This window comes from Stegostoma tigrinum, chromosome 22, assembly GCF_030684315.1.
Source record: "Stegostoma tigrinum isolate sSteTig4 chromosome 22, sSteTig4.hap1, whole genome shotgun sequence".
In the NCBI taxonomy this organism is placed as follows: Eukaryota; Metazoa; Chordata; class Chondrichthyes; order Orectolobiformes; family Stegostomatidae; genus Stegostoma; species Stegostoma tigrinum.
The window spans coordinates 2,992,501-3,008,591 of record NC_081375.1 but is presented as its reverse complement, the minus strand read 5'-3'; the positions used below and the strand labels follow the sequence as shown (position 1 = coordinate 3,008,591).

General features: G+C 51.3%; 1 protein-coding gene across 2 annotated transcripts in view; it reads right to left on the bottom strand.

The window, feature by feature from the left end:
• rnf157 (ring finger protein 157) overlaps positions 1-16,091 on the bottom strand; it is a 72,048-nt gene that overhangs the window by 24,889 nt on the left and 31,068 nt on the right. For both annotated transcript variants that reach the window (XM_059653569.1, XM_059653568.1), the window contains exons 7-14: positions 15,027-15,070; positions 12,608-12,655; positions 10,161-10,232; positions 9,189-9,348; positions 6,673-6,785; positions 3,140-3,378; positions 2,554-2,659; positions 673-784 (exon numbers count right to left, since the gene is read on the bottom strand). In XM_059653569.1, the coding sequence (XP_059509552.1) occupies positions 673-784; positions 2,554-2,659; positions 3,140-3,378; positions 6,673-6,785; positions 9,189-9,348; positions 10,161-10,232; positions 12,608-12,655; positions 15,027-15,070 (894 nt within the window). The remainder of the gene's footprint in view (positions 1-672; positions 785-2,553; positions 2,660-3,139; positions 3,379-6,672; positions 6,786-9,188; positions 9,349-10,160; positions 10,233-12,607; positions 12,656-15,026; positions 15,071-16,091) is intronic.

Genomic DNA, 16,091 nt, shown 5'->3' with positions numbered 1-16,091 from the left:
CTCAGTGCCACCTCCATACACCCTCGCCCACTACTCCCACCTCGATTCCCAAACTCTACCCCCACACCTTTAAAACCCCCCATCCCCAATTCTCACCCCCTACTGTCTGTGACTTTTTGAAACTCTAACAGATTCAGGCCCAGTCTGCCTAACCCTTCCTCAAGCAGCAAACCACTCGTCCTGGGGATGAGTTTAGTGAACCTTCTTGGAACTGCTTCCAACACATTAACATCCAGCTGCAAGGTCACTGACCTGTACTGTACACAGTCCTCCATGAGTGGTCTTACCACTGTCCTGTATAACTGAGGAATTACCTCCTTACTCTTGCATTCAATTGCCCTTACAATAAAACATTAGTCTATTAGCTTTTCTGATTGCTTGTTGTAGCTGTAGACTAACCTGCAGTGATTCATACACGAGGACCACCAGATCCCTCTGCTCCCCAAAGCTCTGTAACCTCTTAAATAATCGGCTTCTGTTTGATTCACTCTGCCAAAAACAAGAAGTTCTCATTTTCCTACATTATACTCTATTTGCTGCGTCTTTCTGCATTCACCTACTTCTCTCTTTCTGTAACTGCCTTATGCCATGTCCACAACTCACTTTCCCACCTCGTGCCGGTCCTGAAGCCTTACAGTGGGCCCTGAAATATTAAAGAGAGGAAAGAATTACCTTCGGGTGAAGTGATGGTGGAGGACAGCGGTGTGCCGGTACTTGAAGACTGGTCGACAGCTCCAGATGATGACAGGGTCACATTCTCACTTTCAGGAGTGGCACTCAAATCCTGAGAGACAAGAGGTTTTGCTCAGGGAACACGTATCCAAGATATTCGCATGGAAACAAGACAAACTCCACTTTCAACTCACCGCTAAACTTTCTCCAAAACACACAAATCCTTTGCTCAGGCTCACTGGGGGTTAAAGGGGCCCATGTTTAAATTTGTTTATGGGTCTGAAAGGGTTAAAACTGAGCAATGCCATTAGCCCCCCCAGCGCACCTTTCCGCCACGACCCCCCAGCCCCAACTGTGATGATGCTGCCTGGGCTCCTGGACAGAGTAGCTGTGGGCCCAGAAGGACACCTCCCCCCCTCCAGTGACTCTCTATCCTATGGGCTGGGAGTCACATAACTCAGCTGGATGTGCTTGAGGTGGGTGTTGAGCTGCTTTTTAATGTAAATAAACTGGAGCAAAATGACAATCTGACTGTGACAGTTACTCCAGATCATTGCAAGGTCACTGTGTACATTGGTGATTTCTTTTAAAAACAAGCCTTCCTGAGTATCATGGGGCTGACACAAGCTCTATGTGTTACTATGGACCCTGTTTCCGAACAGGGACAGGCCTGAGGACATTCTTGTTTTATCCAGCAGAGTTCGGGGAATGGCTGCTAAGAACAAGCTGCTCACTTCTGGAAAGAAACCTCTGTTGCTGAGTTCAGGGTGAAACTTGCTATTCTTCTGAAAGGGATTGAAAGAATATCTCAAGATTGTAGTTCCTGAACAAACTGTATCCACTAGATTTCTGAGACTTGACCCAACCTGCCAGAACATCACAGCAACTAATTCAGAACACACTGCAGTTTATCAGATACCTTCAAGAATGACATATCGGCAAACCATTTTTTTCCCAGGAAGCCAAACTATGCAAAGAATCTAATTTATTTTTTTCTCTCTTCCTGCTGTTTTGTGTGTCAGAGTGTTCGTACATGTGTCTCTCTGTGTGTGTGTGTGTGTGTGTGTGTGTGTGTGTGAGAGATGTGTGTGTGTGTGTGTGTGTGTGAGTGTGTGTGTGTTCGTACATGTGTCTCTGTGTGTGAGAGAGTGTGTGTGTGTGTGACAGTGTGTGTGTGTGAGAGAGATAGTGTGTGTGTGTCAGAGTGTTTGTACATGTGTCTGTGTGTGTGTCAGAGTGTGTGTGTGTGTGAGAGAGAGAGATAGTGTGTGTGTGTGTGTGAGAGAGAGAGATAGTGTGTGTGTGTGTGTGTGAGAGAGATAGTGTGTGTGTGAGTGTGTGTGTCTGTGTGTGAGAGAGATAGTGTGTGTGTCTGTGTGTGTGAGAGAGAGAGAGAGAGAGTGTGTGTGAGAGTGTGTAAGTGTGTGTTAGGGATCTTTATTGACATGAGCATTTATACTTCTAAAAGCCTGATTGTGTAAATTAGCATTTTCACTGATTAAGTTTTGTTTTGACAATAGATGTGTAACTGTGTTTATGAGGAAACTGGTTGATTGATTTTGTAGTTTTAAACCTGACATGAGGAAGGTATTTAACTGGCCAGGTCAGTAAGTGGAAAATATATTTTTATTTTATGTTGCATCCTGTGAAATAAGTGAGATCAGAGCAACAGTACACCCCCACCCACTCAAAACCTACAATGAACTAGTTCCTGTTACAACAGAAGTCCCTTCTAGTTAGAGCAGGGGCAGGTTTCTGCTCTCCTACACCAGAGCAAGCTGGCAGTACCGTTGATGAGCATGGCATCAGCAGCTGGCCCTGTCTGTACCGCAAACATATAGGGATCGCATTGATCTTACCAGAGGCTTTTGGGAACTGTACCTCAACCTCCTGATTGGCGTGGTTTGTGGGGGACACTATCTCCCCATCACTGAACGATTTCACCTCATCTTCCTCATGGAGAATGGAGGACCTCTGTGATACTGACCTTTAGGGAAAGAGTGAATCCTGTCAGCAAAGTGACAGAGATAGAGGGAGAGAGAGAGATAGAGGTGGGGGGGGCAGAGAGAGAGAGGGGGATAGAGAGAGAGATAGAGGGATAGAGAAAGAGAGGGGGCGGTAGAAACAGTGACAGTGAGAGTCAAACAGTGAAAATGAGAGAGAGTGAGAGTGAGAGAACGTGAGAGTGAGCTGACAGAGGGAGAAGGAATGAGAGAGTGATATTGGGAGAGATAGACAGAGACAGAGTGAGAATGAGATTGAGAGAGTTAAAGTGAGTGCGTGAGACAGAGACAGTGAGAGGGAGAGAGACAGAGAGAGAGTTAGAAAGTGAGAATGAGAGAGTGAGAAAGTTAGGATAAGTGAGAGTGAGAGACAGTGTGAGAGAGAAAGAGACAGAGATAGAAATATAGGGAGTGCTTGACAGAGAATGAGGCTGGGTTTTGTCAGCAGCGAGAGTTTTTCTTACTTGGAAGAACTTTTCTTCAGCTTGAAGCCTGGGTTGCTGTTGTCACAAACTCTGTCAAGTGGAGCCAAGGTGTGTACAGGAAGAGTTTGTCCATGAGGTCCAACAGTAGGTAAGGGACTGGGTGTGAGGCTGTCTCTGACCTGGTGAATGGAAGGAGCTGAAGGTGAAGGAGTGAGGGGTCCATTCAAAGCCTCGAGCAGTGATACAGCCTCATAGCCCACGGGGACGGGATCCGAAACCTGGGGAAAGGAGGATAATTGGATTTTCTATCACTGAGAAAAGCCAGTAAAAAACTGCACATACTGCTGGAAATCTGGCACCAAACAGAAAACACTGAAAATAACTGGCAGGTCAGGGTGGGGGGTGGTGGTGGTGAGTTAGTGCGAGGCTTGGATCCCCTGTGTCACCTCTACAATGGGAGGCTCAACACCATCACAAGATATAAGAGATAATGGGAACTGCAGATGCTGGAGAATCCACGATAACAAAGTGTGGGGCTGGATGAACACAGCAGGCCAAGCAGCATCTCAGGAGCACAAAAGCTGACGTTTCGGGCCCAGACCCTTCATCAGAGAGGAGGATGGGGAGAGGGGCTTCCCCTGCAACTGCAGGAAAAGCTACACTTGCCCCCACACCATCCCAGGCCCCAAGATGACCTTCCATATTAAGCAGAGGTTCACCTGCACATCTGACAATGTGGTATACTGCATCCACTGTACCTGGTGTGGCTTTCTCTACATTGGGGAAACCAAGCGGAGGCTTGGGGACCGCTTTGCAGAACACCTCCGCTCAGTTCGCAATAAACAACTGCACCTCCCAGTCGCAACCATTTCCACTCCCCCTCCCATTCCTTTGACGACATGTCCAACATGGGCCTCCTGCAGTGCCACAATGATGCGACCCGAAGGTTGCAGGAACAGCAACTCATATTCCGCCTGGGAACCCTGCAGCCCAATGGTATCAATGTGGACTTCACCAGTTTCAAAATCTCCCCTTCCCCTACTGCATCCCTAAACCAGCCCAGTTCGTACCCTCCCCCCACTGCACCACACAACCAGCCCAGCTCTTCCCCTCCACCCACTGCATCCCAAAACCAGTCCAACCTGTCTCTGCCTCCCTAACCCGTTCTTCCTCTCACCCATCCCTTCCTCCCACCCCAAGCCGCACCCCCATCTACCTACAAACCTCATCCCACCTCCTTGACCTGTCCGTCTTCCCTGGACTGACCTATCCCCTCCCTACCTCCCCACCTATACTCTCTCCACCTATCTTCTTTTCTCTCCATCTTCGGTCCACCTCCCCCTCTCTCCCTATTTATTCCAGAGCACTCTCCCCATCCCCCTCTCTGATGAAGGGTCTAGGCCCGAAACGCCAGCTTTTGTGCTCCTGAGATGCTGCTTGGCCTGCTGTGTTCATCCAGCCTCACATTTTATTACCATCACAAGGTAAAGTGGCACTCACCCATCACCATGGAGCTCACCCACAATCAGAGGCAGCAATGACTACTACCAATCAGACACCGGGGCATTTACCATGTGACACGGTGGGCGAATCACCCCCAGGACAGGGCAGTACTGCCTCAGTTGGGAAGGAGGGAGCTCTTGGCCAGGAGCTGTTTAAAGCTGACAGTGTTGGGTGGGCAGGCCTGTGAGGACAAACAGGCTGTTGTCGCTTGACATCATTGAGTCATGGAATCCCTATAGCATGGAAGCAGGCCATTTGGACCATCCAGTCCACACCTGCCCTCCAAAGAGCATCCCAACCTATCTCTGAAACCCTACGTTTCCCACGGCCAATCCACCTGACCTGCATACCTTTGGACTGTGGGAGCAATCTGTAGCACCTGGAGGAAACCCATGCAGATACGGGGAGAACGTGGAAACTCTACACAGGCAGTTGCCCGAGGCTGGAATTGAATCTAGGCTCCTGGCGCTGTGAGGCTGCCGTGTTCAACGCAACCCAATGCAACCCAACTAAAACTAATCCAATTCAAACCAAAGCAACTTAGCCTAAACCAATCCATCTCAACCCAAACCAATCCATCTCAACCCAAACCAATCCATCTCAACCCAAACCAATCCATCTCAATCCAAACCAACCCATCTCAACCCAAACCAATCCATCTCAACCCAAACCAATCCATCTCAACACAAACTAATCCACCTCAATCCAAACCAACCCAACTCAACCCAAACCAATCCATCTCAACCCAAACCAATCCATCTCAACCCAAACCAATCTATCTCAATCCAAACCAATCCATCTCAATCCAAACCAATCCATCTCAACCCAAACCAATCCATCTCAACCCAAACCAATCCATCTCAATCCAAACCAATCCATCTCAATCCAAACCAACCCAGCTCAGCTCAACCCAGCTCAGCTCAGCTCAACCCAGCTCAGCTCAACCCAGCTCAGCTCAACCCAACTCAGCTCAACCCAACTCAGCTCAACCCAGCTCAGCTCAATGCACACCAAGAAAAATTACACAAATCCAAACCAACACAGCCCGACCCAACACAAAGCAATACAACACAACTCAATACAACACCACCGTAGCTCAACCAAACCGTAACACAACCCAAACCGTAACTCAACCCAAACCGCAACTCAACCCAACCGTAACTCAACCCAAAACGTAACTCAACCCAAACCGTAACTCAACCCAAACTGTAACTCAACCCAAACCATAACTCAATCCAACCGTAACACAACCCAATCATAACTCAACCAAACTGTAACACAACCCAAACGTAACTCAACCCAAACCATAACACAACCCAACCGTAACACAACCCAACCATAACACAACCCAACCATAACTCAACCAAACTGTAACACAACCCAAACCGTAACTCAACCCAAACTGTAACTCAACCCAATTGTAACTCAAACCAAACCGTAACTCAACCCAATCGTAACTCAAACCAAACCGTAACTCAACCCAACCGTAACACAACCCAACCGTAACTCAACCCAACCCATAACTCAACCCAACCGCAACTCAACCCAACCGTAACTCAAATCAAACCGTAACTCAGCCCAATCGTAACTCAAACCAAACCGTAACACAACCCAACCGCAACTCAACCCAAAACAACTCTACACAACCCAATGCAATCCATGCTGTGCCATGCCAGACTAGCACAAACTAATTTAGTTGACAATTTTAACCCAAAGAGCAAAATAATATTGATCCAAGGAGTACTGGTGTGGGCTGAGGCTTGTTTTCAGTGAGGAGCAAGCGAGGGGGTGCAGTGATGGTGGATATGAAAGTTCCAGCTCTCTATTGATCAGTGTGGCCAGTCCTTGTGTGACACGGCCAGACATACCCAGGTCTCCCACTGACTACACTTTAATAATTATTTTAACAATAACTTTTTAACTCGTCTTTCATTCTTCGTCATTGACATTAATTTCAATTCCCTATCATTACAGATTAATCTATTGCTTGCAGGTGCTCACAGACAGGGAGCCTGTCCCAACACCATCCCCAGGATGATCTCAGGAGTGACCAGGAGGATGTTACCCACCGAATGATCCTCAGTCTCAGCTATCTGCGATGTGATGATAGGGTTATAACCACTCGGTGTCAGTGGATCCTGTTTCTTCCTCATTGCCCGGATCTGCAGGAGAGCACGGAATGCTGCACGAGACAGAGTGTGTGAGAGAGAGAGAGAGAGAGAGAGAGAGAGATCAGTCACCTTTAGCCCTGCTCCCAGCCTCAAAACCCTGGGAAGGACGCAGGGCCATCTTTACCCCATTTTCCTCCTCACATCAACATTCACTGCCCCAGGGAACATAATCATAGTGACTGTCCTTAAACTGTGTGAGAAACAGACTGGTTACTGACACAGGAGCACTGTTTATGTTTTATTAATTCATAGGACAGGGACATTGCTGGTTAGGATTCATAACCATCTCTAGGTGCCCCTTCAGTAGGTGGTGATGAGCTGCCTATGTAAACTGCTGCAGTCCACCAGTTGTAGGTTTACCCACGATGCACTGAGGGAGGGAATTCCGGGATTTTGGATCCAGTGACAGTGAGGGAACAGTGATATATTCCCAAGTCAGGACGGTGAGTGACTCGGAAGAGAACATGCAGGGGGTGGTGTTCCCATGTATCTGCTGCCCTTGTCCTTCTGGGTGGAAGTGGGTCGTGGGTTTGGAAGGTGCTGCCTGAGGATCTTTGGTGAATCTCTGCAGAGCATCTTGTAGACAGTACACACTGCTGCCACTGAGCGTCAGTGGGGGAGGGAGTGGGATGTTTGTAGATGTGGGGCCAGTGAAGCAGCTGCTTTGTCCTGGATGATGTTGAGCTTCTGGAGTGTTGTTGGGGCTGCCCCCATCCAGGCAAGTGGGGAGTGTTCCATCACACTCCTGACCTGTGCCTTGTAGATCATGGACAGGCTTTGCGGAGTCAGGAGGTGAGTTACTCACCGCAGTATTCCCAGCCCCTGACCTGCTCTTGTAGCTACTGTGTTTATGTGGTGAGTCCTGTTGACTTTCTGGTCAATAACCTCAGGATGTTGATAGTGGGAGATTCTGTGATGGTAACACTGTTGAATGTCAAGGGGTGATGGTTAGATTGTCTCTTACTGGTGATGGTTATTGCCTGGGATTTGTGTGGCGCGATTGCTAGTAGCCACTTGTCAGCCCAAGCCTGGATACTGTCCAGATCTTGCTGCATTCGAACACGGACTGATTCAGTATCTGAGGAGTCACGAATGGTGCTGAACTTTGTGCAATCATCGGTGAACATCCCCACTTCTGACCTTATGGTGGAGGGAAGGTCATTGATGAAGCAGCTGAAGATGGTTGGGCCGAGGACAGTCCCCTGAGGAACTCCTGCAGAGATGTCCTGGAACTGAGATGTTTGACCTCCAAAAACCACAACCATCTTCCTATGTGACTGGTTTGACTCCAACCACTGGAGCGTTTGCCCCCTGATACCCACTGATTCCAGTTTTGCCAGGGCTCCTTGATGCCACACTCGGTCGAATGTAGCCTTGATGTGAATGTCTGTCACTCTCACCTCACCTCTGGGATTCAGCTCTATTGTCCATGTTTGAGCCGAGGCTGGAACGAGGTCAGGAGCTGAGGGGCCCTGGCAGAACCCAAACTGGGCGTCACTGAGCAGGTTATTGCTGAGCAGGTGCTGCTCGATAGCCCTGTTACTGACACCTTCCATCACTTTACTGATGGTCGAGAGGAGACTGATGTGTGTGGGGGGTGGGGGGATTGGTGCTAATTAGCCGGGTTGGATTTGCCCTGCTTTTTGTGTACAGGGCGTACTGGGGCAAGTTTCCACATTGTCGGGTAGATACCAGCGTGTAACTGTACTGGAACAGCTGGGTTAGGGGAGCGGCACAGTGGTGCACACTGGTATTGTTGGTCACACTCGTAACTAGTGGGGCACACTGGTTACCAGAGGGTTACACTAGTTACTGTAGTGAGGGTACACTAGTTATGAGAAAAGGCACACTGGTTACTGAGTGGTTGTATTGGTAACTAGTGGGGGACACAATGGATACTAAGAGAGTACACGGTTTATGGTTATAAAAGGTCACGTAGGATACTGAGAAGTTACACAGGTTACTGAGTGGTTACACTGGTTACTGAGCAGTTACACTAGTTACTGGATAATAAAATGTGAGGCTGGATGAACACAGCAGGCCAAGCAGCATCTCAGGTGCTCCTGAGATGCTGCTTGTCCTGCTATGTTCATCCAGCCTCACATTTTATTATCTTGGAATCTCCAGCATCTGCAGTTCCCATTATCTCTCTACACTAGTTACTGAATGGTTACACATGTTACTGAGCAATAATAAGGTTACCGAGCATTTAAACTAGTTACTGAGCGGTTGCACTGATTACTGAGCGGTTACACTAGTTACTGAGCAGTTATTCTGGTTACTGAGCGGTTACACTAGTAAACGAGAGGTAGAACTGGTTACCGAGCAGTTACACTAGTAAACGAGAGGTAGAACTGGTTACTGAGTGATTACGCTAGTTACTGAGCGGTTACACTAGTTAATGGTGATCTTACGGAGGCGGCAGATCGGGCAGTTGCTGGCCTGGTATCGCAGGGTGTCAGCGCAGGCGTTACAGAGGCACAGGTGGCGACAGGGCAGGATGAGGGTGTCCCGCACATCAGACAGACAAACGACACACTCCGCACTGTTATCACTCAGCTCATCAGCAGGTACCTAAACACCAAAGTGGGGGCAGTGAGAGACCGACAGCATACACCCCCGTGAGGGGGAGGAGGACGGGGAGGGGGGGACAAGGGGAACCTGGCGTGGGGGGCCAAGTTTGCAAGGGAGAGTTTCAAGGGACAAAGATTATCCCCTTGGCCCCAAAACTGCTCCCAACCCCACACACCCCCACAGTAACCCCACAGCCCCCCAACAGCAACCCACAGCCCCCCCACAGTAACCCCACAGCCCCCCACACCCCCCACAGTAACCCACAGTAACACCACACACCCACACAGTAACCCCACACCCCAACACAGTAACCTCACAACCCCCCCACAGTAAACCCACCCCCCCACAGTAACCCACACCCCCCACAGTAAACCCACTCCCCACAGTAAACCCAGACCCCCCACAGTACACTCACACTCCCCCCACAGTAAACCCACACCCACACACCCACAGTACACCCAGCCCCCCACAGTACACCCACCCCCCCACAGTAACCCCACACCCGCCACAGTAACCCCACACCCCACAGAACACCCACCCCCCCCCCACAGTACACCCAACCCCCCCACAGTAACCCACACCTGCCACGGTAACCCCACACCCCACAGTACACCCACCCCCCCGCCACAGTAACCCACACCTGCCACGGTAACCCCATAACCCCAACAGTAAACCCACAGCCCCACAGTAACACCCCACCCCACAGTAAACCCATACACCCCTCAGTAACCATTCCCCACCCCCCCACAGTAACCCACCCCTGGAAACGTTCCCTGTAATTGTGCAAGTTTGTAGTTTCACCAGTCTCCTACCTTCGACTGCACGGCATTATATTTATTTTCAATTCCATAAATTTCCTGCAGCAGGTAAATGACCCCATCAACCTTGGGCAGAGAAAGAGAGAGAGACAGGAACAAATAAAATTAATCTGTAAACAGTAGGTGTGTATCCACATGGAGTGGGAGGGTGAAAGGTGAAAGGTGAGACCATCAAACCATAAGAAATAGGAATGGCAGTAGGCCATTCGGCCCCTCAAGCTTGTCCTACCATTCAGCAGAATCATGGCTGAGAGGGGAGAGGGTGACAGATAAATGGCACACAAATGCCAGGCTATGACTATCACCAACAAGAGACAATCTAACCACTGCCCCTTGATATTCAATGGTGTTACCATCACTGACTCCCCCACTGTCAACATCCTGGGGGTTACCATGGACCAGAAACTCAACTGGACTCAACACATTAACACAGAAACTTGACACCATCCAGGACAAAGCAGCCGCTTGACTGGCCCCACACCCACATGCACCCCCTCCCCCCACCCACCGACACTCAGTAGCAGCAGTGTGTACTATCTACAGGATGCACTGCAGAAATTCACTAAAGATCCTCAGACAGCACCTTCCAAACCAACGGCCATTGCAGCTTGTTCAAAATCCTGAAATTCCCTTCCTTAGGGCATTGTGGGTGAAACCACAGCACATGGACTGCAGCGGTTCAAGAAGGCAGCTCACCCCTGCTTCATTCGGTACACTTGCCTTTATTGGGCAGTGCACTGAGTACAGGAGTTGGGAGGGTCATGTTGCGGCTGTACAAGACATTGGTTAGGGCCACTTTTGGAATACTGTGTTCAGTTCTGGTCTCCCTGCTACAGGAAGGATGTTGTGAAACTTGAAAGGGTCAGAAAAGATTTACAGGGATGTTGCCAGGGTTGGAGGGTTTGAGCTACAGGGAAAGGCTGAATACGCTGGGGCTATTTTTCCTGGAGCCTTGGAGGGTGAAGGGTGACCTTACAGAGGTTTATATAATCATGAGGGGCATTGATATGTTGAATAGTCAAGTTCTTTTCCCCAGGGTAGGGGACTCTAAAACTAGAGGGGCATAGGTTTAAGGTGAGAGGAGAAAACTTTAGAAGCGATCTAAGGAGCATATTTTTCACGCAGAGGGTGGTGCGTGTATGGATAGAGCTGCCAGAGGAAGGGGTGGGGGCTGGTACAGTTACAACATTTAAAAGGCATCTGGATGGGGACATGAATAGGAAGAGTTTAGAGGGATATGGGACCAAATGCTGGCAAATGGGACTGGATTGCTTTAGGATACCTGATCCACATGGGGGAGTTGGAGCGAAGGGTCTGTTTCCGCGCTGTATAAGACTCTATGGCTGGGTCCGGGTTATAAATGCTGCTCTAACGGAGGCCCCCACATCCCATGAGTCAATAATAAGAAGTGAGAGGGCGAGGTGTCAAAAGATCAATCACAAGAAGTGACAGAGTGCTGCCCGAAAGAAGATGGGGGAGTGGTGAGGGGTGAGGCATGAGGGTGAGGGAGAGGGGTTGGGGGGACGGTGAGGGGTGAGTGTGAGGGGAGAGTGTGAGTGTGAGGGATGAGGGTGAGGGAGAGGGGTGAGGGGCGAGGCATGAGGGTGAGGGTGACGGGTTGGGAGGAGGGTGACGGATGAGGGTGAGGGGTGAGGGGCGAGGCATGAGGGTGAGGGGTTGGGAGGAGGGTGAGGGATGAGGGATGAGGGGTGAGGGGCGAGGCATGAGGGTGAGGGTGAGGGGTTGGTGGGAGGGTGAGGGGTGAGTGTGAGGGTGAGGGATGAGGGTGAGGGTTGAGGGGCGAGGGGTGAGTGTGAGGGTGAGAGATGAGGGTGAGGGGTGAGTGTGAGGGTTGAGGGTTGAGTGTGAGGGTGAGAGATGAGGGTGAGGGGTGAGTGTGAGGGTGAGGGATGAGGGTGAGCGTGAGTGTGAGGGTGAGGGATGAGGGTGAGGGATAAGGGTGAGGAGTGAGGGGCGAGGGGTGAGTGTGAGGGTGAGGGCTTGGTGGGAGGGTGAGGGCGAGTGTGAAGGCGAGGGATGAGGGTGAGGGATGAGGGGTGAGGGATGAGGGTGAGGGATGAGGGTGAGGGATGAGGGTGAGGGCTTGGTGGGAGGGTGAGGGGCGAGGGGTGAGGGTGATGGATGAGTGTGAGGGTGAGGGATGAGGGTGAGTGTGAGGGTGAGGGGCGAGGGGTGAGGGTGAGGATGAGGGATGAGGGTGAGGGATGAGGGTGAGTGTGAGGGTGAGGGGCGAGGGTGAGGATGAGGGTGAGGGATGAGTGTGAGGGTGAGGGATGTGGGTGAGTGTGAGGGTGAGGGGCGAGGGTGAGGGTGAGGGATGAGTGTGAGGGTGAGGGATGAGGGTGAGGGATGAGTGTGAGGGTGAGGGTGAGGGATGAGGGTAAGGGTGAGGGTGAGGGTGAGGGGCGAGGGTGACTCACCACCTGTTTTTGTTTGAGGGGTTTCACTGAGCAGTTCCCATCCACGCCCTGTAAATGGGAACAATACAGAGTGAGCACTGGCCCCCACACTCCCTCCGCCCACACACTCCCCCTGCATCCACACTCCCCCCATCCCCACACTCGCCCGACACCAACACTCCCCATGGCCCACACTCCCCCCGCCCCCATACACCCCCACCCCCACACTGCCCCCACACCCACACTCCCCCACCCCTACACTCCCCCCCACACCCACACTCTCCCACCCCACACTACGCCTGTACCCACACTCCCCCACCCCTACACTCCCCACAACACCCACACTCCCCCACCCCTACACTCCCCGCGCACCCACACTCCCCCACCCCTACACTCCCCCCCACACCCACACTCCCCCACCCCTACACTCCCCCCCACACCCACACTCTCCCACCCCACACTACGCCTGTACCCACACTCTCCCACCCCTACACTCCCGCCACACCCACACTCCCCCACCCCTACACTCCCCGCGCACCCACACTCCCCCACCCCTACACTCCCCCACCCCTACACTCCCCGCGCACCCACACTCCCCCACCCCTACACTCCCCCACCCCTACACTCCCCCACCCATACACTCCGGACCCACACTCCCCGCACCCAAATACTACCCCACCCCTACATTCTCCCTGCACCCACACTCCCCCGACTCCCACCCCTACACTCCCCACGCACCCACGCTCCCCACACTCCCACACACCCCCACCCACACACTCCCCCTGCACCCACACTCCCCCCATCCCCACACTCGCCCGACACCAACACTCCCCATGCCCCCACACTCCCCCCGCCCCCATACACCCCCACTCCCACGCTCCCTCCGCCCACACACTCCCCTGCACCCACACTCCACCCATCCCCACACTCCCACCGCATAAACACTCCCCCTGCACACACACTCCCCCCATCCCCACACTCGCCTGACACCAACACTCCCCATGCCCCCACACTCCCCCGCCCCCATACACCCCCACTCCCACGCTCCCTCCGCCCACACACTCCCCTGCACCCACACTCCACCCATCCCCACACTCCCACCGCATAAACACTCCCCCTGCACACACACTCCCCCCACTCCCACACTTCCCCCCGCACCTATACTTTCCCCACACCCACACATCCCCACCTCCACACTCCACCCACACCCGCCCCTCACCCTCACACTCACACTCCCCCCATCCCCACACTCCCACTGCACCAACACTCCCCTCGCATCCATACTTCCCCAACACCCACACCCACCCTCCACACTTCCCCATCCCCCACACTCCCCCAACCCCCACAGTCTCCCAATGCCCACACTCCCCACACTCCTCACCCCTACCCTTACACATCCCCCACACCCACTTCCCAGTGGGAACTTTTCTTGATCCTGGAATGTTTGAATGATCCACAATGTTCCAGGTAAATGGGGGTGTCATTTTGTTCACTGAGCCAATGCTAATCCACTAACGATCCCAAACAGGAACACAGGTTTGAGGAGGTTACTGGTGGCCAGAAGGCAGTAAATGAAAGTTTCTGATAAAGCCTGAGCACAGTCTCCAGACAATTAATTCTACCATCACAGGCAGGGTGAGGCTGAACTAAACATCTTCCCCAAAGGGCCACCATTTGGAATTCTCGGCAAAGGCCTTTATTCTCTTGAGTTGAGAATGTTAAGGAGTGATCTAATCAAGATTTTCTGGATATTGACTGGGAAAGGCAGGGCAGATAAAGATGAGCTATTTCCACTGGTTAAAGATTCTAGAACCAGGGGGCGTAGTCAAAGAATTAAGGCCAGGCCATTCAGGAGAGACTTAGAAACCACTTCTCTGCAGAGTGTTGGAGGTTTGGAACTCTCTTCCTCAAATGGCAGTTGATTCTAATTCAATTATTAAAAATAAATCTGAGGTGGACAAATGTTTATTAAGCAAGGCTATCAAAGGATATGGGCTCAGGGCAGGCAAATGGAGTTAGGCCGTAGTTCAGTCAGGGCCTTATTGAAAGTAGAGCAGGCTTGAGGGGAAGAATGGCCTGCTCCTGTTGCTATGTTCTATCTCAGTTGCTGATTTTATCTCTACCTGTTTCAGTCTTTCTCTCGCTGTCTCTGTTTCTCTCTCTGCCTGAGAATGGTCCACATTAACAATGTTAACTCAATTGTTAAATTTAAATCAGAGATAGACAGATTTTTAGTCAGCAAGGCTTTCAAACGATATGTGGCTAAGGCATATGGAGTTAGGCCGCACATCAGCCAAAACCTCATGGAATGACACACAGCAGGCTTGAGGGGCTGAATGGCCTACTCTGTTCCTGTTTAGACAGTGGGCTGAATGGCTTCCCTCAGTGTATGGCTATGGAAGGCTAGGCCAGAGCCTGAAGCTCAGTTTGGATGGTGTACCTTATCAAATGTTGTCAGCAGCACATGGGAATGTCCCAGATGTTCTGGGGATAAGAGAACAACAAGATGGAGTCAGACAGAGACACAGAGACTACACACCCACCCCTTGAGACCATTCGCACCTCCCCACAAACACTTCCCCACTCCCAGAGACCAGCACACACCAGCCACCTCTCCCCTGGCCAGACCCTCCCCTTTTCGAGTCCACTGTTAAGGAGGAGATTGGTGAGTATTTGGAAGTGCACAGTAAAACAGGGCTGAGTCAGCATGGTTTGGTCAAGGGGAAGTCACGCCTGACACATTCGCCTGATTTCTTGAAGGTAACGAGCAAGTTAGACAAAGGAGCAGCAATGGACATGATCTGTTTGGATTTCCAGAAGGCCTTTGACAAGGTGCCACGTGTAAATAACAGCCATGGTGTTAGAGCAAGTTATTAACATTATTATAAGTTATTAACTGATGGGACCTTTCAGAACGTTCAGAGCAAGGGTCACCGAACCCGAAACATTAACTCGGATTTCTCTTCAAGGACAGTGCCAGACCTGCTGAGCTTGTCCAGCAACTTCTGTTTTTGTTCCTGATTTACCGCTTCCGCAGTTCTTTCGGTTTTTATTCAGATTACTGAGGGGCCTGGGTAGAGTGGACGTGGGGAAGATATTTTGACGAGCAGGAGAGGCTAGGACCTGAGGGAACAGCCTCAGAGTGAAGGGACGGCCCTTTAGAACAGAGATGAGGAGGAATTTCTTCATCCAGAGGGTGGGGAACCTGTGGGACTCCAAGCTGCAGAGGGCTGTGGAGGACAAGTCATTGAGTGTATTTCAGACAGAGATAGACAGGTCCTTGATGAGTAAGGGGGATCAAGGGGGTTACGGGGAGAAGGCAGGAGAGTGAGGTTCAGAAACATATCAGTCATGATCAAATGATGGAGCAGACTCAATGGGCTGAATGGCCGAATTCTGCTCCAACATCTTATGGTCCCCACGACCAGTTCCCTGTCCCAGAGACCAGTGTCTCACCCCCCGAAACTACATTTAGACCCTACCCAACAGCAGACCCAACTCCAAA